The 27,428-nt window shown below is 33.6% G+C and overlaps 1 protein-coding gene across 1 annotated transcript; it reads left to right on the plus strand.

Annotated features, from left to right (window-relative positions):
- The first annotated feature begins 343 nt into the window (after window positions 1–343).
- Window positions 344–27,185, plus strand: LOC111427569 (homeotic protein empty spiracles-like). Its single transcript, XM_023062779.2, has 3 exons — window positions 344–1,281; window positions 16,628–16,800; window positions 25,836–27,185. Exons 1-3 carry the CDS (start codon window positions 693–695, stop codon window positions 26,064–26,066), a joined length of 993 nt encoding a protein of 330 aa, XP_022918547.1. The 5' UTR covers window positions 344–692; the 3' UTR covers window positions 26,067–27,185.
- Window positions 27,186–27,428: the final 243 nt, after the last annotated feature.

Consider the following 27,428-nt stretch of genomic DNA (forward strand, 5'->3'; position numbering starts at 1 on the left):
CACGCCCCCTATAACTCAAAAAAATCCTTTCGAAAACTATCCCACGAATATAAAAAAAAGTTGTCTTCGTAAATTGTTAGTGACAAAATAATATTTTATTTATAAATTTATAAAAATGTAATAGTTGTGATATATACCAGTATTATTATAACAGTATGTCATGAATAATATATCTAAGGTGTGTCCAATCCCCTCCTGTACTTTTTTTATTCCACCAGGCGTGGTTTGTAGGCGTGGCTTATCTTTTACGATTACAATGAATGTTTAAACCAATAGAGATGTGGTGACCGCCTCTTCTCGTTTAAGAAACTATCCAATAAGAACGATTTTAACCCCACCACCTTCGACACTATGCTCTTTAGCGACCGTTTATCGTTGTATTTCCCCTACTTCTTTCCACGGCCGGTCGGATCTCGTCGAGTTAATACAGTCATAGCAACGGGTTCAGTAGCACGACATGTCGCCGAAGACCCATTACCAACCGTTAAATACGTCGCGTTCGTGACTTGTTTCGTATTTTTTTTTGTTTTTTTTTTCGGACGAATTAAAAAAACTAATATTTAATAAATAAGAACGTTATTTTGTAGTGGTGATGGTGATTTGAAAAAAAAAATTTTTTGTAACTCAGTGAGACTTAAAATGTGTGATTAAAATAATTAAGTGGGGGAATTAATTTTGGAAAAAAGAAAATCATGATGCCTTTGGCACCGACACCTATAGTAGCGGTACCTTCGAAGCCAAAAATTGGTTTTTCAATAGATTCAATTGTTGGTGGTGGTGGAATAAATCAGTGTAGCCCACAACATTCACCGGTTCAACATTTTTCGGAAGGTTCCGGTGGACCTTTGTCGCCAGGAAGTCCCGATCCGATTGAAAATCGTTTAAATCCACCATCATCGTCATCGCCGAAATTATATTCACCACAAAAATCATCGTCATCGCCGGTTTCTTCGCCGAAACCGGGACAACCGATTATGGTACCCGGTATCCCGGCGGCTCATCATCCTTTAGTGAGGCCAAATCCAACTTATGATCATAATTTATTACCAAAAAATGGAGGGTTTCTCCAACCGGAAATGGTACATAACCACGGTGGTCATCCGTTTGCTTTGGCAGCACACTTTCAAGGTGCTGCCATAGCTGCTGCACTTACTTCCGGTCAACATGGATTTCCACAAGTTACAACACCCATCAGTCATACACCACCAAGGGATAGTTATCCACTGTATCCGTGGCTTTTATCAAGACATGGAAGGATATTTCCACATCGGTTTCCCGGAGGTAAGATTTTAAAGTTATTTCAAAAATTAATTCAAATTACTTTTACCGACGGAAAAATTTAGTAAAAACCCTTTTTAATGTATTTAACGTTTTTTATTGGATATTTCTCAAGAATTATTCTTATAGACGTAAATAATAAATAATCTAATTAAATGTTAGGTTATGATTAAATTTATGTACTGATTTAAAATGTATTGATTTGATAAAGGAGTTTTTATGTTTTTGTAGAGTAAGGTATTAATTTGATTTTATGCGACGGAAAAGTTTTTGTCATATTAATCAAAGAATCACAAAAATGATTAGATTTGAAGCACTCAAAAATTAACATTTAATTCCGATAAATTTAATGTTATTAATTTCATGAAGAACAAGTTAACATTTCTTGGTACAGCACAATGTGAAATCACTAAGCAGAAAAGTCGAATTATCTGATTTACTTAGGATTGCAAAAATGTATTCAATGAGCATGAATCATACATGAAAATATTAGTGTGACATAATACAATAATACATTGTAAACAATGATTTTGCATACATTTTAACCTCATTTTCAGTACATGTTCCAAACGAATAGAATTATTTCTGTTATATAACAGATTCAACTGATTTTGCGACTTATATTTTACATTTCCAATCGTTTCAGCCTCTATTTCACCAAGAGCCACTTCAATATGGCTTTCAAACTTTTAATCGTCTTTGAATAATTGACCCAGACCTGTTCATCTTGGCTCCCCATAAGATAGACTGTATTGGAGTCAAATCGGAGCTCTTAAACGACTATTTAACACCGCCATTTCGGGTGATAATGCGTTTTTCGAAAATAGGGTGCAAAATTTTGATTTAGCTGTATGGGTAGTGTTGCCATCCTGTGAAAACCAAATAATGGCCATGTCTTCCTTTTCTATCATAAAGAATAAGAGGTGAGGAATAAGAGATTTACTGTTAGTGTGGCTTATTGCTCATTTTGGTATTAATTGTCACGTGTTGCTTTTCTGTACCTCAAAAATGACAATTTTGCTTGTTTATATAATCTCAAAAGTGAAAATGAGCTTCGTCAGAAAAGATGATCTTCTTGCAAAATTCAATTACCAATTAGATTTTGATATTCTAATTGAAATCTTTGTGTAAAATCGCACAGTTCAATTTTTGTGAACAATCCTTGGACGGAGATGCTCAAATATTGAGGTATACTTTTAGTTATATCAGCAATATTTGCCACAGAACGAGCTAGATGCAATGCAGAACGTAATTAACTTTTTTAGTTAAGTTTTGGCAACACCATCACCATTTAGAAATAAGTTTTCAATATTGATCAAATACATATTAACATTTTTTGTCATCATTTAACAAACCTTAAAATACCACTAACTTTATAATTTCCAAACGTCATGGAAGTATTTATATTTTTTCGAACACTAGAAGATGTTTTGAGAGGAGTTGTTCTAGGTCTAGAAATCTTGATAATTTAGTAGTTGTATGAGCGAAGTTTTAAGATGACTATATCAACACCACTCTCTGTGTTATAAGAAAATGTTATTATCTCTGTTGTTTCATCATCAAATACGAAATGTGAAGACTTGACAGATTTTTGACACTTTTAACTTCTTTCTACAATCGACAATGATGTTGACAAAGCATTATTTATGCAATTTTTTTTTTAATTTTACCAGATATCAATGCTGCCAACAACCACCAGAAACTTTTCAGAAACCCATTCGATTTTATCCATTAATATCATGGGCAAAGACTATTAAATGGCATTAATGAGCAGGTTATGATTATGTGAAGAGTTCCGTATTTAATTGTTTCAATCATTTTTACACTAAAGCAATGAAATGGTTAGTAAATACATTAAGGACAACTAACAGGTGGTTTAACAACTCTTCAAGCCTACAATACCATAATTTTGTCAACTATTGCAACATCCATCCATTTTCTTAAGTATCCACTACATTCGTCAAAAAATCTTCTGATTTCATTTTCTTTCATCAGTTGTTGCTAAACCATATGTAATTTGAGAATATCTCCGATTATTCGGACATCATTAACAAACTGTCATTGATAATAAATATGCATTGATAATATGCCGCATATTTTGAATCACAAAAAGTGTACTGATGGTAGGATTATTCTCAACATCGTACAATTATGGCTCTTCTTGTTGCCATGAAGGATTTCGAGGTCGCCCGGACTACAAAGTCCGTTTTTGAGCAATACATTGTGCGCCTGCATTTTGAATTCTTTTATGATATGGATGAATCTGAAAGCGCCTAAAACTTTTATCACATCAACGTACTTAATGATTTGATTTTGTAGAATCTGCATCTATGTAAGTAACAAGAGTAACAATTCAGGTTTTTATCGCCACATATTTTTATGAAATACCTTACGTTATGATAACATCTAAACCTGAAAAACATGGTTTAAAACTTCTATAATGTTTAGAGTAAAACAGATTTCTTTATTAATATTATTGTATTTCGTTACCAAAGATTTGCCGCTGCTTACAAACGTTACGGTTTACTTGAATTCATCATTGCTAATCTATAAAATAATCTATTATAACATAAAATGTCTCAATTATAAAAGATAGGGGTACTTTCTATATTTACATTAGAAAAATGTATAAAAATGCACCTTTTTCCTTGTTGTTGTAACGGGAAGAAAGAAATAATTGAGTTTAAAACGTTTATCAAGTTAATATTTATAAAGATATTTCATAAAAAATGGTAGAATGTCATTAACTGACATTCAAATACTATGTATGGCAGTTAACAATAACTTTTCTAGATTAGAATAAAAATGATATATTTTTTAAAATATTGTTGAGAAATTGTAATCGAGCAAAATTTGTGTCAATTGTAATTAAGTTTTATTTATTTAGCAATGTTTCCTACTTATCTTTATTAAAAAAATAATAATTCCTTTTATATACAGTGAATTTCACTTAAGATGCAATATACAGGGCGTACCTACTTACTTTGTCCCACACAAAATGCAACATGTCAATATAATTTGACTTTACGGTAAAACCTCGGTATAACGGATCAATACGAAGAACGCAAATCCATTCGTATCTAAATCCGAATGTTTCTAGTTCTCGGTCTAGTGTTAGTGCTAGTTTTACACTAGCACTGTCATTAGAACTAACACAAGACCTAGAACTAGAATCATTCGGGTTTAGCCGTCTTGAGAGACGTGCGTCTAAACCCGAATGTTTCTAGTTCTCCGTCTAGTGTTAGTTCTAATGCTAGTGTTAGTTCTAGTTGTTATGTAGCGTTAGATTGTCGTTTATTTTTATTGAACGAAAAGTAGAACTAACTCTACACCTAGAACCAGAAACATTTTGCATACTGCATTCATATATTGCGAGGTCCCGGTACATATTTTAGTTATAATTACTACCTATGTTGTTTTATTGAGTGCTTATTAAATGTTTAATTTTTATTGTTATCATTAAAAAGCAGCAGGTATTTTCATTAAAATTGCTGTATTAAGCCATCCTTGAACTAAATAGTTGTGCACTTCATTTAAACAGTTCAACTAACCCAAAAATCTTTTCTTCTAATTTACTTTTGACCTAAAAATGAAAATTAATTTTTTTAAATATTTAAGTAAATTAAATAAATGTATGTGCTGATTATATTTAATTTCCTTTTGCTTTTAACGAGATATAGAGAAACTTGTAGAAACATGCGATCCGTCAATCTATTATGCAAATTTGTTACGCAAATCGAGCGAGACCCGTCTCTGCGAGATGGCGTCGGTTCTGGTAGAAAGAACCCCCAAAGCAATTATTTACACATTAGCCTTCTTTGGATTTTCCGTTCCAGCTAATTACAGCCGCCAGCGATTTTACCATTAGTACCAAACTAAAACACTGTTTGACCACACCCAAAAAGGAAAAATTATATTATTTTTGTTAAATTAATTTTCTTTCAATTTCGCGTCTTAAACATATATAGGTTATGTTGTATTAAATTGACGTTTCAATTAAATGGTCAAAATTAAGTAATACCAACTGATTTTAAGAAGTAAAAAAAAAAATAAATTTAATATTTTCAAGAAATTTTTTTTGAATATTGACCGTAATTTATGTTGGTTAGATATATCAGGGTACCAACGTTAGTATAGATTTGATCTAAATGGAACAAGTAATACGCGTCGCTTTAATATGGGTAATTTATGCTTTAAGTACTTTAAGTAGTACATGAAGTCGTCGTTGTCGTTCCAAGTTACAACATCATCAATTTGCGGTCGTGCTAAAAGCATTAACTTAAATAAAAACAATCAAACGTCAAAAGCAGGTGTCATAAGGAAATTGAAATCTCTAAATACAGCGAAAAAAAAAAATTAGAAAACATAATAAAAATGGGTGGGAAATGGGTTTTTAATAAACGGTTAATTACGCCAAACGACGGACAGTTGCAAATAAATTGTCGGGGATTTTTTTTTATTTTATTTCTCCGCGCGTATTCAAATTAAGCAATTATACCACTACTTTAACACACACACATCTATAATTCACCGGCGGCGCTAATTGCACTCCAATCGAGGGCAATTACAACTTAAAATTGCCCGTTAAGATAAGTTAAATGGTGTTGTTTGATGACAAAATTCAACTTTGAATACAATTTTAGGATGTTTGAGACGTTACATTATTCCGGTTGGAATATTTAAATTATCTCTTTTAATATACTTATTTTAAAGTGAAATGCAAAGTACTGCTAATATATACAGTAAGAGTTATTTATCAGTTACTGGCTTAAAGTTGACCGTCTTCTTCATTAGTTAACTAGATGAAGAGTTTTTTCCAGTAACTTTCTGAAAACTTCAAACCAGATATGGTATCGCGCTGTTCAACGCCATGCTGTATTGTGGCTAGATACTGTAAAAGCTCTTAGTAGCAAACTGATTCTCTTTCCAAAGTCTGAACACCAGCATTTAGTGGATGGCTGGCGATTGATTGCGGTATTTTACTCAAGGTTGTGCAACAAGATTCTCGGGAAGTAACTAGGAAAGTCGTCCTCAAAGGAGGACTCTGGTCAATTGATAGTAACAATTTAGTTTGCCACATTATGATCATAAGATCATAAGATTGTAGTCCAAGCGCTGAAGAGTATTGATGACCGCTTTGTACGCTACGTCCAGGGGATTTATAAGTTCGCCGAAACAACCAGAAAAGTAGATCCACCAAAAAAATCCTCATAAAAAGAGTTGCGAGTGAATAGATCTTCTGCGCTAGATTGAGAATCGATGATACGTCTGTATGTAATACGCGGATGGTCTCATTTTCCTGACTCAGTCGATCTCGGCAATGCGCAAAGTATTGGGTAAATGCATATCGTTCTTTGAAAAACGTAGGCGCATATTATTTCCATGTTCTTTTCGGTGATTGTAGTCTGATGAAAATGTAATCAGCGCATCTTTTCAAAAACTCTATATTTTGAGGTTTTATCACCTTCGGAGGAGGTAGAGAGGAAGACTCTAAAAGTCAACGATAGACTTGAGCTTTCTCTCTCTCTTGAGATTGGATAGCTCATTGACCGCCGACACAATAGTCTTAGCAATACTAAATGACGGTTCTGTGGTGTCTTTAAGTCAAAGGATTCTGCAGTATGCTGCTATCAAATATATCACCGACAAATCCGATGTGATAACTCCAACACAATAACTCTGGCAATGGTTTGATACAAAACACTAAGCTGGTGCTGAGTGAACGCTTTTGCGGATTACTACAGACAGCGGTGATGCAATTTTGAGAAAAACCCCATATATGTGGAGGAAAAACGTGTGGTCTGTTGGTTTGAGCTTTTGGGTCAGCTTTGATGTTGTGAATGATGCCGAATTAAACACTTAACCAGGTGTTTTACCAGATTGGTGTCTCTCATCTTGGATCTTTCCGTATTTACAAAATTTCTTCTTTATTTTCTTGTTGTCTTAGACTTACCAATTTGTTAGTTTTAAAATCGTTGTTGGACCAGTTGTCCTGCCAGCTTTTGGTGCCCTCTCTGGTGCATGGCTTTTTGTTGGTTTTCCATTCATAGCAATTCATTGTGATCAAATTGTTGCCTATGCGACGTAATGAAGAGCAAAGCTAGCTATAAGGGATAGTGAGTGGAGCTAGAATTTGAATAAGTATTGGGATTTTGGTAATCTTTTTCGGTTCGTTCTGTTGTTTTGGGTTTTCATCACCCTAGTCCATAGTTGGTTCAAAGTAACATTTAAACAAGCTTATTTTCCCGCTCCTTGACGTCATCGAAAACCACGAGGATTCTTATTGGTTTTTTGATACCATAATGGCGATTTAGAATGGTAACTAACGGTGATTAACACGTAACTAAGCAGCCTATATTTATCTGGTTGACCTTATCTAATTACAGAAAAACAATAATGATATGATACATTAAAGGAAATGATTTAATTTTCAATTATAAAGTACAAAAAAAAAGAAATTTTAAATTAGATGTAAATGAAATTGGTAATAACGTGTTGTGGGATAATAAAATCGTGTGGTCACGTTTTGGAATTTGCAACATGATCGGTAAAAATGCGATCGAAGTTATCGAACTCTATGGTAGAAAGAAAGAGTAAGAGATAGGTAGTTGCCGGCGGGTTTCTACGGGCAAACAATGCGAACTACGTAATTATACAAATTAACCGGGCAATTGCGCATCTCCGCGTCCGCATTCGCGTCCGATTTCAATAATAATAGCCAAGAGGTCTTTGGCGTTTTCCAAACGGCAGTAAACGCGGTACGTGATGTTCGGACGAAAACGACCGATTAAAAAATCCGGGTTGCCGCGGTCGCTTTCGCGCATTTCAATCGATCAATAATACTCTTACACGTACACTCGTTCGCGATAACTCATAAATTTAATATAAATCGACCTCGACAATTTCAAATCAACTCTTGTAACAACTTGTTACAAGTCAATAAGTATGTATTTATGACTTATGGTTGTATTGATGTAATTTTTATTATTTTTAAATCTAAACTAAACCGACAAGTTTTTTTGGCTCCTTTTGAGATTGATTCCGCTCGGATTTTTTTTGTTAATGAACATTTCGTGCCGTTGTTGTTGTCGGGCTCGAATCGCAATTTATACCAACACCAATTACGAGACCAACAAGATGAAATTGTCCGATAAACTCGTGTTTGAACAGGTCGGGCTCGTCTAATCGATCCGTTTAAGATTGTTGTTGAGAACAATTCACGAAGTTGCTCGAATTTACAAAAAAGAAAATGATAACTTACCAATTATTGACACTTTTATAAATTCTAATTTTTAAAACGTTATTAACACTGACAGTTAGGTTATGTCAAATGTCACGTGTCACTTTTTAATTTTAAAAGTTATTTTCAAATTAAATTAATAATTAGTAAGTTTTTAAACGGAAAATAATTTTTATTATTTTATTATATAAAACATAATATTATTTTAATTAAAAAATCATTTAGTATAAATAAATAAATTTTAAATTTTAAATAGGCGTTAGCGCCATCTGTATGTGACAAATCATAACATCAAATGTCAAAAAAATTTTATGTTGGGGAAGAAATCGAGTTTATTTTTACATTATGGTGAGATTTTAAGCCACGCTGAGTCCCATGGTTCTTTATAAATAGTCGCTTTGAACGAAGTTAACCGGTATTTGAGTTATTAAAGTTAAAAGCACTTAAAAAGGATTCGTTAATGTTGCGTTGCGTGTTCATCGCCTGATTTGAGATGATTTTGTTATAGAAACTCGTTGTACAGGTGCGTACGAACCAATTTTGATAAGAATTATGGATTTTAATTGATACTGTTTTATTTTGAAAAGAAATTAGGATGAAAATCGGTTCAACAAGATCATAACCTCAAAAATATGAATATGTTTATTCTTGCATCATAACGATTCTACATCAACGAGTAACTGGATTGTCAATCTCTGATGCAATAAGCACAACGCCAACTCTAGCAATGTATGTTCTGTTTGGTTTACCTCCTTTGCATTTGCATATAGAGAAAGTGGCTAGAACTACCATTTACAGGTTTAATATGCCCAAAACTGCTACGACATGTCTCACCAATGGGCTGCGGAAGACACTATAAGCTCTGATATGTGCTATTAATGCCGTCAGATTTTTCGGGATCACTACCAGTGATTAATTCAGTCTTGGATCGAAAACGAAAATACTCTGGTTCAGGCATATATTTGCATGTTCACAGATGAATCAAAAACGCCGGAAGAGGTCGCGGCAGGAATATACTGCCATGCCATACACTTCGGATTAACGCTAAGTTGTGTATCAACATCGCCGTTTTCAAACCTGGGAATACTTTAGGATTTGCTCGTAGCAGCATTAAAGTTATAATGGGTGTCAACTTATTGGGCCTAGCTTTGGACTGCCCGATGAAATTTGATAATGTTATCTATCAGTGTATAATAGATTTTTGAGGTCGCGGTGCAAGGATGGTTGGTTCGCCTACTCGATATAATATATGTATAATGTTTGTAATGTAAGTATAGTGATTTTTTACATTAAGCCGTTGGTATCGATTGTTTTTACGCTTATTGACAGTTGGTATTATTTTGTGATTGATTTTAGTTAACGATTCATTGACAGAGTGAATAGTCGATTTTCCGAGATGTGGTTGTTGTAAAAAGTTAAATGGAAATTGTGTGATTAAAATCGAAACGGAACAACAATAACGTTAATGTACACACACGCACGTAAATTATGTGTGTGTTATGCTCACGCTATTTTTAAGGTTTAAGGCGATTGAGACGGCGAGCGCGGGAAATACAAATTGCCCTGCACGTCCGTCGCGTCTCTACAAACGAGCTTCGGGTCGCGTTCGCTAAGGCGGTGGCGCTCACGCGATTTGATCTATAACCTCAAAAACGAAAATTAATTACCGCTCGTAAATTACGACACTTTAACTTCTGACTTCTGAAATTAACATTTTTCCTTTCTTTATTTTGTATATAATATAGTATATTGTATATAATTTTTTTTGCTATACATATATTCATGGTTGGTTACCCTTGTAAATAGACCCTTGTTTAAACGGGGCGTGAAACTAGTGGATTAAGGGGTATTGTAGGGTCGCGCCCTTTTCGACATTATTAAATTCACCCATTCAGGAGTCAATCATTTCGCCGTTAACTAAAAGAAACGAATAAAAAAAGGGCCGTCGATTGTTCTGTCACGAGATGTGGCAAAAAAACGAGCAGTCAATCCGATTGTTCAGGAAAAACCGTCCAACTGTCACTCAATATCCTATTTTTATTTAACGCTTCTTTTTATTTAACCCCTCGTTTGTCCTTTTTTTTCAAATTGAATCACAATAGATAAATCAAAAATTATTTTATTAATAATTTTTTTCCCACTTTGAATGAAGCTTTTTAGAAATTATATGTAGTATAATATAGTATTGGTTAAAATGGAGTTATCACCGGGTCGCGTAACGAGGCGCAATTTGTTCGCGTTTCGCCGTCGCCGTTGTTCGAACGAGTCGGCTTTTATTGCGCCCGGGGTTCTTTAACATACAAAAGGGGAACCGCTCTCTGTTCGTATCGAATCCGTTTAGCGTTAGAGAGAGAGGAGTACGTCGGAATTGAAAAAGGTTCCCCGGTTCGCAAAGGAACTCCTGCGAGCTTATGCTAATTTCGAACTCGGAGCCGATCCCAATTTACATTCATTAGGCCCAGCTTGTTATACCATTTTGGTTTTGTTTCTCCCATTCCAAACGTTTTATATTCATTTGGAAACTTTTCGTTCTTTTTCCTTTTTCATTCAAAAATTATTTAATTTTCAAAATAGAATGATGTGTAGATGGTCCGTACATTAATGGACATTAATATTCCTCGTTTCCTACTCGCATGTTTGCGACGAGAAATGAGTTAATGAGACGGGTAACCTAACGTCGGCATTCCTAAATCGCCAACGACGACGTTGTGCATTCAAAATAGTCGATTAAGAGAGTGTGCTTCGTTTATTGTTGGTGCGGCGAATTGAAAAATAACACTTTAACTGTTTGTCATCGTTGGAATTTCTCCGGAACGATGACGGTTTGTCGGGGTTTTTAATTGATTACTTACGCCCATACGGATTATTGTAACAATATTTACGGCATTTTCAAATAACAATTCTTTATTATTAAAAATATGTTCTTTTGAATACTTTGAAATTCATTTAGTTCATATCGTTCAGTAAGTCTTTTTGATTCTTTTATTTTCAATCTTTTGCTTTTTTTGTTTCTTTTGTGGTCATCGCGGGGCGAACGATTTAATTGCCGGCTTTTATTTAACAATTAAGACCCACAGGCCGCAAAGTAGATTTTAAAAACACCTTACGCGAACGACGCTGTAATGACCACCGCCGCCGGTAATTAACGGTTAGAAGTAGTAACCTCGCATTTTTTTTTTGTTGTTTTCGACGATTATTAAACGACCATTAAGCGATTAAAGCAGGTGTTGTAACGAACATTTTTCTGATCTATCTTGAAGGTCTTCATATTTTATTTGTTATCTTCAACAAATTATTTAATTTGGTTGTTAGTTATATATACTAGGTTTATTGTTGATGATGTGTTAATGATGTACTCGGGCACTACTGTAATATATCTTCAAATTACACGTGTACAAATGAAACATAGCAAGATCAATAGTTTTTCGGAGGAATGTACTAGTGGTTTCTTAAGAAAATCTTAAGAAATGATATTGCAATACGTAAAACATATTTGCTGGTTTTATTCTGCATATTTAATGTTGAAGAAATTAACGCAGTGCTATCTGAGTGTTTTAATAATTCATATGTTAGAGTATGTCTAGGTCTATATTCTTAGCTAATTATTTTTTGAACAAAGAAATCAATATTTCCTGAACTATTATTATTTTTAATAGCATTGATATTTGCCATAGAAGAAGATTTGGAAATTGTTTGCAAGAAGAGGAGTATCAAGCGCATTGCTACAATCAATCCAAAGTGTATATGCCAGCACGAGCAACATGGTGAGAAAGAAATTGGGTAGCAGAAAGCGTTTTGTGAGGTACAAAGGTGTGAGGGAATGGGGAATACTGTTCATCTCAGTTATGTATGAAATCTAATCTCAGAACTAGGTGAAAACGACCGGATGGGATTGACTGCACTGGTACGTCATTAAATGCAATGATAGTTAAAGATCAGTTATACGATGATGACCTACTAGTATTAAGTAACAAAGCCGAACTGGAAAGAGATGGAAACAGGAGCAGATATCTTAAGAAACATGACTGACATAAGAATTAATTTTAACAAAACTGAAATATTGGCAGTTACGAGTACAAGAGAAAATACAGACTATGTATACACTTATAGAGAGGCTATGTAGATAATGGAAGTCTGGAAGCAGATATAGCCAATTGGATACTTGCCATATTTAAATAATTTTATGTATGGAAACGCGCATTCCTAAAGAAAAGAGAGGTAAGCAAAAGCAGTAAATTAAAAATCTATACATTTGTTTTTGTACTCACTTTAACCTAACAGAAGCGAATTATGGGTACTTTTACAAAGGTTAAAATTATGAAGATATTAACAAGAATACAGGGTATAATAAGGATGGGTATAATAAGGATATAACCAGTGATAAAAATATAAGAGAGCCAACTTAGATGGTTCGGACACCATAAGCGAATACAACCTGGTTAAACAGATATGGGAGGCAGGATGGGATGGAAAGAGGAGGAGAGGAAAGCTGGGGAAGGGATGGAATAAGGATGTGAGTGACATATTGAAAAAATGAGTACATAGACAGAGGCCAAAATAAGACGAGAAACCGAGGAAGGTTAACACGATACTGCAGAAACTAAAGAAATGAATAATTACTTTTAATTTTATGTGGGTCGTTAACGACAAGTTTGTAATCTTGATTAATTAGCTGGGTTACAAATTGTACTTCGAAAATTATTTTTTGTAAAATATTGTATTGATATAAACACTGATGGATATTTTATTCACCCAAGGTCGTTCGCGGCCGATGCACTGCAATTATTACAAATCATAATATAGGATAACACATGCAAGAACGCTTCGGCCGCCACCCAAACTGCAATACCTGGATTGCAAGCATCCTCGCTATTATAAACCGGCATCGTACCTTTTCGTCTTAGTTAAACCGAGGTTGCCTGCGGCCGAGGCGCTATAATTGTTACTATATTTAACAACACACACTCCAATGCTTCGACCGCAAGCGTCTTTAACTTAAGTAATACATGATATTAGCCGAGGTTTCTATCATTTCAAAGCAGAGAAGGCTTATAAGTTCTTCGGGGAAATCTGTATTATTTCCACCATCCTGTATATTAGCCATTTTATTGAAAATGCGCAAATTATTTTTTGGGAACGTAAAGTATAGGCTTGAAAGTCTATGAAAAAACAAATTTCAACTTTGAAGAACACATACAGTGAAAAATTATAATATAATTTCATAAATTTCAATAGTTAAATCGAGGTTACTTGCGGCCGAGGCGCTACTATTGATACGATACTGGACAACACATACTGCAATGTTTCGGCCGCAAGCGTCCTCAGCTTGTACACGATGCCTTATTTAGCCGAGGTATTAGAATTGATCCCATATCATTACAATATTGGATAACGTATACCAGAGCATTTTTACAGTATGACAAGTGGCGTTATAAGAATCTTTGGAAAATATTTTATTTATGTTGTACATTAATGTATTGAGGGAAGAAAATCTATCCAATGAAAATGGTAATAAATGTTTTTTGTAGCATTACAAAAAAGTCCGAAATAAAAAAAAGGAAATAAATGAGAGGTTAAATAAAAATAAAAGTATAAAAGCCCTCTCGCGTCACGGAAGATCCCTAAATTATAATAATTATCGTTTTATTCCGCGGTAAACGTTCGGCGTCCGTGTAAAAGTATCCGTTTCGAGAGGGGGCCCCGTTACACGAGCGCTAAATGAATACGTTTTCGCTCGGTTTAATCTGTCCGATCGAAACTAGGCGGCGCTAATGGCGCGGCAACACGCGAACGCGAGTCCCCGCTAATTGACTTGCCTCCTTTAAGGACTCTACACGTACACACACACACATTCAAATACACAGACAACGAAACCCAACAAAACGATTTACAAGCTTAAAGTCATCAAGGAAAAAATAAATAACCGAAAAGAGAAAAAAATACTACTTTGAATTAACCTTAAGACGTTCGTAAAAATGCTTAAAAAGTATGGACATAAAAAAATTCTACAAAGTAGTTTCTACAAAAATATTTTATTGTTGGTTTTGTTTAATAAGTTTTATTCAATTTAGAAAATTAAACATAGACATTATTTGAATAGAGACAGAAATGAAGAGCTTGTTTAGGTTAAATTTATCAAAGAAGGGAAAATTAATAGGGTAATAAGTGGTAGAGGTCTCGGCATCGACTACATTTAATAGCCGGTCATAAATTAGACTCCCAGTTAAAGTTATAATTCCGTACTCCGAATCTCGCCCATTTAAAACCGTACTAATAACTAAATCTATAATTCGGTTCATTTAATTACAGCCCAATTAGACTGCGACGTGATAACGGTGCGATATCGAGAGCGAATAACACATAAATAATTGTTTTTTTGTGTTAGCCAAGAGAATTTTAAGTGTTTGATAAAAGTAAAAGGAGGAAGTTCGATGTGGTAATTGCCCGCGCGATTAAGATAAACATACATTTAAAGAAATGTACTTCGCTTGTAGTTGAACCCAAGTTTCAAGTAATTAAAATAATTACTAAAAATTGTTGTCTTTACCATTTAATGATGCTTTACATTGTATTTCTACACTTACATGGTTATTTTCTTTATTAATTGTAATCACGATGATTATAGATTGATTATTTTTAATTTTGAGTAATAAGATAATTATAAACTCAATATTTCGTAATCTATAGGTGGTAAACATTGTGAGGTTTTCTGATTTTTTATTTTATATCAAATTCAACATAGCCAAAAATAGTAATTTAGTTTGTTGCAAATGATGCCATAATTGCATCATATGCTGAAGAACAACACATTTTGAGGAAAGAAAGGAAAGTATTTGTGAACGAACCAGATATACCAGGAAATAGGGGAAGACTTAGAAGTTCAAAATTGGAGAGTGACACCACTTAATGGGGGTGGAGTGGACGCAGATTGTTCAGAAGGCCAAATCTCACCAAGAGATGTAATGCCACAGGATGATGATTATGTTGATTCAAGCATTATTTAAATATTAAGGTCATTAAGTTTCTTGATCAACAAAGAAGAGGTTATATAATTTCTATTTACCTAATTTAGTAGTGAACAAAAAAAGAAACTTACGAAAACATGAAATTGGTGCTAAAAAAATCCATAAAAGTTCTTAAACTATGTGTGACTTAAAAAGCATTGGTTTACTTATAGGATTGCAGCAGGTCTGTACAAAGTATTGTTGCTTTTTATGTCAGTGAGAGAGCAGAAATTGAAATAATCACTACCGCAAGAAAGACTGAAAAAAATGTGAACCAAAACTCTTGGAGAAAAAATGTTTTACACCCTCCTCTTGTCGAGCTCACCAAAGTACTACTACCTTTATACATAAAACTAACTTGATAAAAATTTTTGTCAAAGCCATGGATCGCAACCTTCAGGTTTTTTGTACTGAAAAGAAAAGTTTCCTAAAGTTAGTGACATAAAAATAAAGGAATTAATTTTAGAGCAAATTGAGTTTTCGTGTGTTGGCAGATTTTTGTTAGACGCTTGCAAGATACCAATGTGAAAGCCAAATACTCCAGAAAATCTTAACCAAGTCTCAGTCAAGTTCCTGTCACAAAAAATATGGGTGCCAACTTTTTTCTACATCTGTTTTCCACTTTAGGCAGTCAAAATAAAGTAAAATATGTCAAAAAAAGTAAATTTTTGTCGATCAAGCTCCATTTTAATAGAACTTTTATATAATTTTGCAAAATACTGCTTCTGTTTAATTTATTTATTCTGATTAATTTGATTGTATTCCAAAATTCAGCAAAGTTTTCGGCAAACTCTAATTTGTGCTTGAAATATTTTAGAACTCAGCACAAATTGAAATTCTTTAAGTCAAAACTTTCAAAACTTACATGTCATAATAAAAGAGATGCATCGATTGATCATGAGATATTGATGAGAATGTTGCAGAAGTCAATATTGTATTTTTGTGCAAACCCAAGTTCCAAAAAGTACCCAAACTTGTATTTAGCGATCCCAGAACTCAATACAAACCTGGGTTTTTGAATAAATTCAAATTATCTATCTTAATATTTTATATGATTTTAAGTTATAATACAGCTTAATAAATCTGTATTTTCTTTCTATTTTAGGTCCTGATATACCTGGATTTCTTCTACAACCATTTAGAAAACCAAAGAGGATTCGAACGGCTTTCAGTCCGTCGCAACTTTTAAAATTAGAGCACGCGTTCGAAAAAAATCATTACGTAGTTGGCGCGGAAAGAAAACAGTTGGCGCAGAGTTTATCGTTGACGGAAACGCAGGTAACTTTATCAATATTTTTGTTTTAATGATGACAAATATGATCCAAAAAAATAAAAACAATTTCCGCTTGACGTTTTTATCGATTAATTGATAATAATTACTTTAATTGTCCTTTCGATAGAAATAAGATAATTTGCGTCAATTTAACGAACGATAATCGACCCATGAAGGTGTAATTTAATAAACGTCATTTAAAAAGTTTTATTAAAATGCCTATTTAATTAGAAAAATTGAAATTAAGATGGCGAGGAATTCTTTTAAAAATCATAAATTTTGATGCGATCAAATTATATCAAATTAAAATCGATTGGGATTAGTTAGATTCGATTGAAATTAACAAAAAAATCGGTGCAATTCGAAAACGAATGTTTTTTGAGTGACGAAAAGCTGTTTGGTCTCCATAAATTGGAAACGTGTACCGCGCGAGTTTTCCTCGCGTTCCGTTTTAATGGAAAGCAAACAAAACGACTCCATCGGCCTATCGGAGGGTTAATCAATTAAACCCATCATCGTTTCTTGTCTCGATTCAATCCAGCTTTTAACTCCCAAAAAAAAAACGAAAAGCATTTTTTTAATTAAATTAAAAAGAACGTTTTCAAAATTGGAAATCTATAAAAACAATTTAATTTACTTAAAATTTATTTAATTTTTAAAAATGAATATAAAAATAGAAACATTCGGGTTTAGCCGTGTATCTTCAGAATTGGTAGCAGTTCCTTGTCATTTTTCTGCAGTATCTAGTATATTTTCAGCAGTGTCAAGTATTTTGCCAGCAATGTCTAGTGCTTTTCTAGTAGCATGTAGTCGTATTCTAATAATAGTTAATCTTCCATTAGCAGTATTTTATCTAGTTTTCATAGTATCTGATCTTCTAGCAGCAGTTCTTTGTCCTCTTCCAGCAGTATCTAGTCTTCTTTCAGCAGTATTTATTCTCAGCAGTCTTTTGTTAGCAGAATACTATTTCAGCAGTGTCAAGTCTTTTGCCAGCAATGTCTAGTACTCTTCTAGTAATGTGTAGTCTTTTTCTAGCAGTAACTGGTCTTCCATTAGCATTAGTTAGTTCTTTTCCAGTAGTATTTGATCTTCTAGCAGCAGTTCTTTGCCCACTTCCAGTAGTATCTAGTATTCTTTCAACAATTTTTATTCTCAGCAGTTTTTTATCAGCCGAATACTATTCCAGCAGTATCTAGTCTTTTCCAGCTGTGTCTAGGCTTCCATTAGCAGTATTTAACCCTTTCCCAGTAGTATCTGACAGTTAATTGTCTTCTTTCAGCAGAATCAATTCTTTTCCCTGCAATATTTAGACCTCCTCCACTATCTAGTTTTAATTCAATAAAAATATAATACAACATAGCACTAAATAACACGTAAAACTAGAACTAACACTAGACCTACAACTACAAAGTCTAGTTCTAGACTAGACGGCTCTCAAAACGGCTAAACCCGAATGTTTCTAGTTCTAGGTCTAGTGTCAGTTTTACGTTTAGTTCAATAAAAATATACAACAATCAAGTACTGAATAACAATTAGAACTAGAACTAGAAAGTTTCGGGTTTAGCCGTGCGTCTTCAGATTTAAACATATTTTGTCCGTTATATCGAGGTTTAACTGTATTATGAAATTGAATGTTTCTTGGAAGTTTAAATGTAGTTGGATCGCGTGGCGCCCCTCTTGGTTTAAAAAAGAGGATAGGTCTTAAATTTCACGCGGCGACACGATTTGCAACATTACGGCACGAAGAACGAACGGCGGCGCGCTCGATTAATCCCGGATAATATTTCGTTCGGTCGGTTGATTCACCGCGTGGTACAAACTACAACAATGAGCCGCCCGTAAAGAAATCATCCGACAACGATTATATACGTCTCTGTAAAACCGTTCGAATTTATCGATTCAACTCATTTTCTCTTTACAAATAAATAATAATAATAATATCGTGGAAACGATTTACGATTATTTTCGATCGACAATAATCACGAACGATTTAATTCGAAATTGTTTAGGGCCGGTTGTACAATATATCGATAAACTTCCCGACAGTGTTATCTGGCCGATAAGTTAGTTTGTACTGTATTGCTATGTACGGATATTTTTGTCGGTGAGATTATCGGCAGGATAATTTATCGGGTACTCAGCGGTGCCGATAAGTTATCCGCCAGATATGTATGGTTACCAAGGTTTTTATATAAAAGCTTTATATGGTTACTGCATAGGTTAACCTATAACATTAATTTGGGGAAAAAGTGCTACCAACCGACTCTTATTTCACCGATAGCAATTCTACCGATAAAAACAGTTTGTACAACAGCGAATATCTTTATCCTCCTGATAAGTTTATCGGCCGGATAGTTATCAGGTAGATTTATCGGTATATTGTCCAATAGAATAGTCTTAATTTTTAATCGTTTCTAATTTTTTTTAGTAAATTATTTCATCTTATCGTTTAGTATGCTTTAAAGAGCGCTATGATGATTCTTAATAAAATAATTACTTGTTTGTCGAACGCTAATTACGACATTAGGTGCCCCATCGTTAAAAACATAACGCCCCGATTGTGATAACCTCGCGATATTGACCCCCAGAGCGATGATAATAATTGTACTAGAATCGAGAAAAGCGCGGCGTTGTTGTTGATATAATTAGGTTCATAAATTACGAACAGTTTATTTTTTTCTTGTTTTAGATAAAACAACGACGTTATACATTAATATTATTATCGTTTTCATTTTTGTTTATGTTCTAAACGAACCGTTTATTACTCATTTTTATCATTAAAAATGGTAATATTTTATTTTTATCAAAAAAAAATTCTTTGGTAAAAAAAAAAGAAAACAATTAAAAAAGAATTAATGATTACAATCTCAAAAAGGAAATAATTTAAAATTCGAATAAAATTTGTAGAGCGTTGTACAAACGACGATCCTTCCCCCTACAATAAAAATAAGTACTACTACTAAAGCGAATTACAATGCGCCAGGCGAACAAACGACTTAATTTGTCTCGATGGTTGCCTATGCAAATCGAGACCCCAATTAATCCGATACTTACACGGCCATTGTTATCTCTCTCTTTACTTATTTTCTTTTCTGCTCGGCAACCGTCTTGTTTAGCATTTTGTTTGTGCGACGCCGCCGCCGATTTAATCACAGCTGCAATTGGTCGACGATTTCTAACCAACCCTCAAAATGGTATCAATCCCTAAAGAAGGGATTCCCCTTTCATTGTTCAAAAATCACCCCTATATTAGTATCCATAGCAACCAAGTCCCTTAACAACTATTAAATCGAGATTTTATAACTTGAAGAAACACTAAAATTTAAAAAAAGTTCCAAATACTTTCCATTTGTGTTATGGTGATGTTTCAACCAATTAAAATCATTTTGACACGTTCCATTTAACTATTTTGAACTTTTTTCAATCTCTTCAAGTATTTTGGGGATGAAATCAATTGATTTGAATCATTTTGCAATCATCAGTTCCAATTTTCGCAAATTTTTGAAACATCTGGAGAAGATTCTTTTTTATTTTATTGATCACTTCCATGATTATCAAATATCATTCGATGTTTTAAATCGATTACAGGTATTTCTATTTATAAATTTCATTATTTATAAGTATTTCTTATTCTTTCTTAACTCTGAAACACTTGCAAAACCCATCAAACTGCTTTTTCTTAATTATGTAGTTTTTTTTCAATATTATCGATGAGATTTCAATCGATTAAAGCCATTTTGACACACTCCAATTTAATTTCTCTATTTCCTGGTAACTTTGAAACTCTTAAAACTTATCATTTTTCTTTAATTCTGCCGTCGTCCCTAAGCATCTTTGAAATGATTTTAATAAATCAGAATTATTTTGATTCACACCACTCACCTTTCAACGTTTTTTCAAGTATTTGCAACTTTTTGTGAATATCCCATTTCACAATTTTAACTTGTTTCGACATCGTCAAGCATTCTGAGTATGTAACCACTTGATAGAAGCAATTTGAATCACACCAATCATCAGTTCCTATTTTTGCAAACTTTTGAAACATTTGGAGAAGATCCCTTTTGATTTTATTAACTTGTTTTTACATTGCTAAATGTTATGGAAATGATAATGGAATTTTTTGAATGAATATGTCTAGATTTGTATTTATATAGTAGTGATACTGGTGTTATACACCATCGGGTGTTGTAAATCCCCAAAACTGATTAAGATAGTAGTGGGATTTGGCAGTATCCCGACATAAATTTTTAGGCGTTTCTGGTTTGTTGATTGTCTCAATGCATACAAAATCGAATACTGCCATCTTTCTGGGTTTGAGATTGAGCGCTAGAAAACAAAGTGAGCTGAAACAGTTTTATTGAAATCTATAACATTTCTTTGTTAAACCACGTCCTATCCATGATGACCGAAATGACGGGACATGAAATCTACCGAGTTTATGGTTTCCTTGTTATTTTCAGGATGGTTAATCGATTAGATTATTAGCAATTAGAATAAGGAGTAAGAAGTTGGTCAAAACAAAATCAAGGAGGGTTTCCGCAGGAATTTGAATACTTGGCGTTTAGCTTTCAATCTATTCATTCTGCGCCGAAGGATATCACAAAGCCGCTTTACCCGTCAAAGATTAACTCACTCCTCTTTTTGTCTCCTTGCTTCTATCTGCAATACGAAAATATTCCTGTTGATCCCAGAAAAAAAGCCCAGACCAATCTTCTAAAAGCAGTGTCAACAGTTAACCGGTATTTGTTCTATGATACTAGATCAACTACCACCTTGTAGTGTAGTTTGATGATGAACACTAAATGATGAATAGCTATTGTTGAAACGTGCGGGGTTTTCCTCCACTGAGTCCTCATTATCACCATTGGTCACCATTATTGTTATGAACACAACAATAATGGCGGGCACAATCTTAATTAGGCACTCTTACAAAATGGCGAAGTTAATTTGCGCTTGTTGCTCTGCCGGTCGAGAGTGAGATTTTTGCATTATTCTGTGCTTCTGCTTTAATAAGTCTGATATAGCAGATTGAGGTTAAACAGTGTTGGACGAAGAACGATGGGCGTGATATTTAGGAAACTTATTTAATGATCTTTTTTGAGATGTTGGAGTCGCAAAATGGTAGTGGAGCAATAGTATCAAACTTATTTTGGTGTAGCATATATTCCAGTAAAAGATGGAGTAAATGAGGAGATTGTGTTGTTACAAATAGCAACATGGTTATTCTTCGAGTTATATTTGTTTTACCAACTTAGACTGTGTTAAAGTTAAAATTCCCAACTTTGTTGACAATATGAAACAAAACATTTTTTATCTCATACATTAAATCAACATACGAGATTTAATAGTTAAAAAGCATCAATTTGATTATTTCGACAACAAAATTTATTGATGGATATGATTTGATCGTTGTAATCCTCAACTTTTATTTATTGCAATATTAATTGCGGTTTAAAACCACTTTTATTTTAGACCACGCCTCTTGATTACCCCCTCCTTTCTCCCTACCTCTCGCGTTAACGTCGAAGTGGTGGGGAGAGATCTCCGGATAATTCGCCTTTTTCAACACATCTGCTCTCTGGCTGACGCGATTTATCGTTGGAGACACGCCCCACCGCAGCCGTATCGACCTCGGTATGCTTTTGTTCGAATTGATTTCGGCGCGTAAGGCGGACTGTTTATAACGAATTATTATTTCGCCGGTATTCACGGTGTATATTGGGGGATTGTCAGAGAGGAAAGAGAAAAAAAATGAGTATATCAAGGGAAGCTATTTCAACTTGTTTTAAGCGACGATGCTATCTCGATTATTTCTCTTTTTGCTTAATATTTTTTTACTTGGATTGTTTTTATTGAAAGCGCGCTTCTTGATTTTAATCGTAACCAATTTACTCTTTTAATTGGTTTCGTTCCCTCGCATACAAGAGTCAATTACTTTGAGAAAATTGTGATAATTTTGTGAGGTTAAGTGAGTAATTAATTAACGTTATCGTTTTGTATTAATTTATAACGCGCCATCTATTAACTTGAAATGTCAAATTAAAATTTACCTAACAAAATTTGAAAAGTAAGGTTATATTTTTTTTAACATTTTTTTCTCCGCCCATTGTTGGATAATTATCGTTTATAGTTTCGCCCCAAATTACCGTCTGTAATTAGTAGATAATTCCCGGCCCCCATTACGGTTTTCCTCGAAACCCTAAAATAATTGGTGGGTTTCGAGATCGGGGTCCATCTTCTTGAAAAAACGTCCGAAAACGATGAAGGCGGCGATCCGACGAAGAAAGAACGTGTGCTGGGGCAAATTACAGGTTCGGCCCCGGTTTCCCGTCCGCTTAATTCGTTTAGTTTAAGCCCTAGTTTACAGTGCGGTGATCCGATAACGACGTGACGGACAATTAGCGCCGCGACAGACGGCCTACAGGTGGCGTTCACCATCATTTTTTTCTCCTCGTTAATTTTTAATAAAAAATAAAAAACTATACATTTGGATACATAAAAGTTCAAAAAATGATTTGACAATAGATTTTTGAACAGTAATAAACATAATAGTGGAGATAAAGAAAGAATACTGGAAATAGTTTCAGAATAGGTAGCAACAATCAAGAATTATGGGGAAATCACATCAAAAACATTACACACCATGAAATCAACTCAATCCAATCAGTGACACGATTGTAAAGAAACGAAAATGTTGTGTACATATATGATGAGGGTTATTTTGAATTTGGTTTTATGTCATCATAAATTAATGGTGAAGAGAGTCCATAATGTGTATTGTATATGAAAGTTTTGGAAAGGGGATATATGCTTCTAAGTAAACTGAAGCGCCCTTTAGAAGCTATCACCGTGTTTTTTTGCCAGGAACCTAAAAGAAGTGAAACAACAAATTACACATTTTTTAAAACTGCATCTAACCAAACAACAGTTAGTTCGCAGCTTGGTGGGTTACAAAATTGCGTAATCTAAGAATCCTCATACCATCGTAGAAGAATGGTGAGTTTGCTGAAAAGTTGCTTTTAAAAGTGGCTTTGTTCGATGGCACAATAAGTTAGATGCTGTTACTGATGGAGCTGACGACATGTCTGGCTGCTATGAAGAATTACAGACGCTTATTTGAAACAAGCAAATCATCAAATGGACTATGGACTCATTACTTTATTCATAAAGAAACGCTTAGGTCCAAGTATCTAAGACCTGCATTAAAGCAGGTCTTAGAATATGTGGTGAATATGGTCAAATTTATAAGATCTCTTCAATTTTATCTCATCCTATATACCTATGGTTGTAGCATTCTCGTCTTTATTGTACTATAGCAGTGAACGATGTATTTCATGTGGTAACATTTTATCATGTACAGGTGGTTCAAATTCGATGTCCGAATAGGCTAACTCGGAAATTTTAACAGTTAGAAAAAAAAGAGCTTACATGTCATGATCTCGTTTTTCGAGAAACTGCTAATGCCGAAAACCTCAAAGCGCTATCGTCTTTTGTTTCTCCCTTAGATTCCAAAATTGAAAATATCGTAAAACCAACAAGTGCAATTATTATTTAATGATTCACCGACAAGACCATATTTTGTGATAACATTTTTAAGCAAAGTTTAAAACTAACAGATTTCCATAAAATATGAATCTCTTTCTAAGTGGTATTTTTCAACAGAGTTTTTGGCGGTCGCTTTAAAAATATACAGCAAAAATCCAACTTATTTTTTTTTTTTAGTACTTATGGCTGATCGTGATTTTATGCCTTTTCTTATAATGAATCCGTCTGCAACTCAACTCTTTTTCAACACTCACAGTTTCGTTATAATATCATTTAATAGTTTTCTTATCATTGCCTTGTGAAAATCCATCAATGCTTTCAAAGACAGTTGTATTAGTCCAAGTGTGTAATGTGTTTTTTTGAATTTTAAGTGTAGAGGTAGTAGTAGACTATTTTTTGGGTTCATGAGGGTCATACGCCTCAAGATAACTCATGTTTGGAAAATTGGGAATATTTCTCCTCTCTTCGTCTACATACACGGATGCTAGTTTTTTCCTGCTGCCAACTAATTCTTCTCCTTGAGTCTGGAGTTTAGTAGATCCCCATTGTTAAGCCCACATCAGTGCATAATCTAGTGGTTTAGAAGCAGGGAGATCCGGGCTATGGTCTACAGGCTTTCTTATTTTTTGAGTTATAATAGTACTTTTTCGATTGTTTGGACTTGAATTTCATGAATGGCAACTTCGGTCGTCTTTCAAGGCCTCTATCGTCTCTGGATGGTTAGCGTAATATTTATCCTTAACAGCTCCGCACAAAAAATAGTTCAAAAATGATGCCACCATGCCAAAATGTACACCGTATTCAGGAGCCGACGACAAGGTGCGTCGGCTCCTGAATAATGACGTTTGCATTTTCTGAGCCTCAAATGCGTCAATTGGGCTTCTTTGAAAAGATGATTTTTTGTAAAAATGTTCATCTTAACCGAAGAGCGATTTCCAGTCCATTGGGCGAACTGAAAACGCATTGGATGGTCATGAGGCTTCAGTTCTTGGAATAATTGAACTTTGTATGCCTTAAATTAAATCACATAATTTAACATCAATAATCAATAATAAAGATATTACTTGTTATATAGATACTATTTTATGTATTATTAAAAATTGTTTAAAGAAATTCAAAATTGAATTCGATCCGTCGGGAGCAGCCATTTTTTCCTATATCAACCGGAACAAAGCCATTTGTCACGGGAAACAAACTCATGCAAAAAAAACGCACCCAACCCAACAACAACAAAAAAAAAATTAACCCAACCAAACGACAGCCCATTGTATCACAAGGGTAGAGTAGATTATTGTTCCCCCATTTTTTGACTACCCCCTTTTTGGGTATGCGCAAAATCGTTACGCCAATTTATCAAAAGGTTAATGGTCCAGAAAATTTACGAGTTAGTTTTCAACCCGCCACCCCACTTCGTCCACCCAGATTCAACAACACCAAAAAATCAATCTTTTATGTTATTTTTATCCTTTTTTAATAATAAAATTTTTTCTTCTAGGTTAAAGTATGGTTCCAAAATCGCAGGACGAAACACAAAAGAATGCAACAAGAAGAAGAAGCGAAAACGAGTCAAGGCGGAAGTAACAAAAGCGGGAACGGATCGTCGCAGGGAAATAATTCGCAAATGTCCAAATGGAAGGATGAAAGTAACGACGAAAATCAATACGATAGTTATATAGACATGGAAATGGACGAAGAGTGTGTTAGTGATGTTGAAAGTGAAACGTAAACTATTTTTAAAAAAATAATTATGATAAATACGTAAATAAAAGAAAAGAAAAAAAAGGAGATGCGAATGAAGTAAGTGAAATTAGAAAAAAAAAAGAAATTTAATATAAAAAACTAATGTGTGTTATGTTATTTTTGTAAAAAGTGGTTTATACATCGCTTTAAATTAAAATAACATAATAATTAATACAATCTTTGTATTAAATACGCGATTTAATTGATGCAATAACTTTTTTTCTAAGAAAAAAAGGCGGAACGAGAGTTTGTAAATAAATAAATTAAAAAATAAATAAACAGATAAAAACTCAGTAAATAATATGATGTATAGAAGTACGTATATAAAAATATAAATAATATAAATACTATATTTTTAGTTGAATCCGGTTTTGTAAAAGTAAAATATGAGTTTTACGTATGCAGTGCCAACTTCTTGTGCCAAATCTTCCCCAAGACGATTCATTAAATTTATCGTCGCGTAGTGCCAATTAAAAAAATCTCTAACAAACTTATTTCCCCCTATTATTTTTGTTCTGTTGTAAATAGAAGGATTATTTTCAATTTATTTATTCTCCATTCTTTTTGTTATTTTTTAATTAGTTAAAAGAGGTTGTCTATTTATTTTGTATCGCAAATATATTTTTTTTTGTGTAAATATTATAAATACGCGTGTCCCCACAACCGATTTATTAAAAATTTAAAAAAGAAGTATTAAATGTCAAACTAAAAAAAAATCTAGAATGCTACATCATTTTTAACTGTCATTAATAATAATAAATGCAGTTTTAGGTTATGTTTTGTACCAACTCAAAACGGGTTAAAATTAAAGTAACCATTCTAGATATTTTTTTACATTAAAAAAATAAATAAATTTAACTTTTTTTAAATTTAATTTCTTTGTAAAAATACCGTGCGAGATAAAAAAAAGAAAGTTTGTATTTTTTTTCTATATTTAAGAAAACCAAGTGATTTTAAAGTTTCTTTTTCATTGTGTAAGTAGCAAGAAAAAATCGCGACACCGAAAACCAGTCCTTTACCTTTGTTGTGTTGATAAAACTACGATGTACTTAAAAATTGTAAAAAGTGGACAAAAAAACGAAACAAAAAAAATTTTATCATACAATTTTTTTGTGTATTATTTAAATCGAAAAATCCTGTTACTCCTTAATCTCAAAAAAAATTATCTTTTATTTTGTAGTGTTATTAAAACGATTTTGTGTCATTTTGTAATTAATTATTAACAAATATCATAAAATATCAATAAAGTTGTTCCAAGAAACAGTACTTTATGACTTGTTGAACCGGTCTACACTAGAATGCCGATTTTGTTATGCAGACTTGATTACAGTGTTGGGCGTGGACTTTT

This window comes from Onthophagus taurus, chromosome 2, assembly GCF_036711975.1.
Source record: "Onthophagus taurus isolate NC chromosome 2, IU_Otau_3.0, whole genome shotgun sequence".
NCBI lineage: Eukaryota > Metazoa > Arthropoda > Insecta > Coleoptera > Scarabaeidae > Onthophagus > Onthophagus taurus.

What these genes read in the sequence shown, in the direction of transcription:
- LOC111427569 (XM_023062779.2), top strand. Translation starts at nt 693, where the DNA reads ATGATGCCTTTGGCACCGACACCTATAGTAGCGGTACCTTCGAAGCCA. An exon ending in TCCACATCGGTTTCCCGGAG is followed by an intron (nt 1,282 to 16,627) that starts GTAAGATTTTAA and finishes TTTCTATTTTAG; the next exon opens with GTCCTGATATACCTGGATTT. An exon ending in TATCGTTGACGGAAACGCAG is followed by an intron (nt 16,801 to 25,835) that starts GTAACTTTATCA and finishes TTTTTCTTCTAG; the next exon opens with GTTAAAGTATGGTTCCAAAA.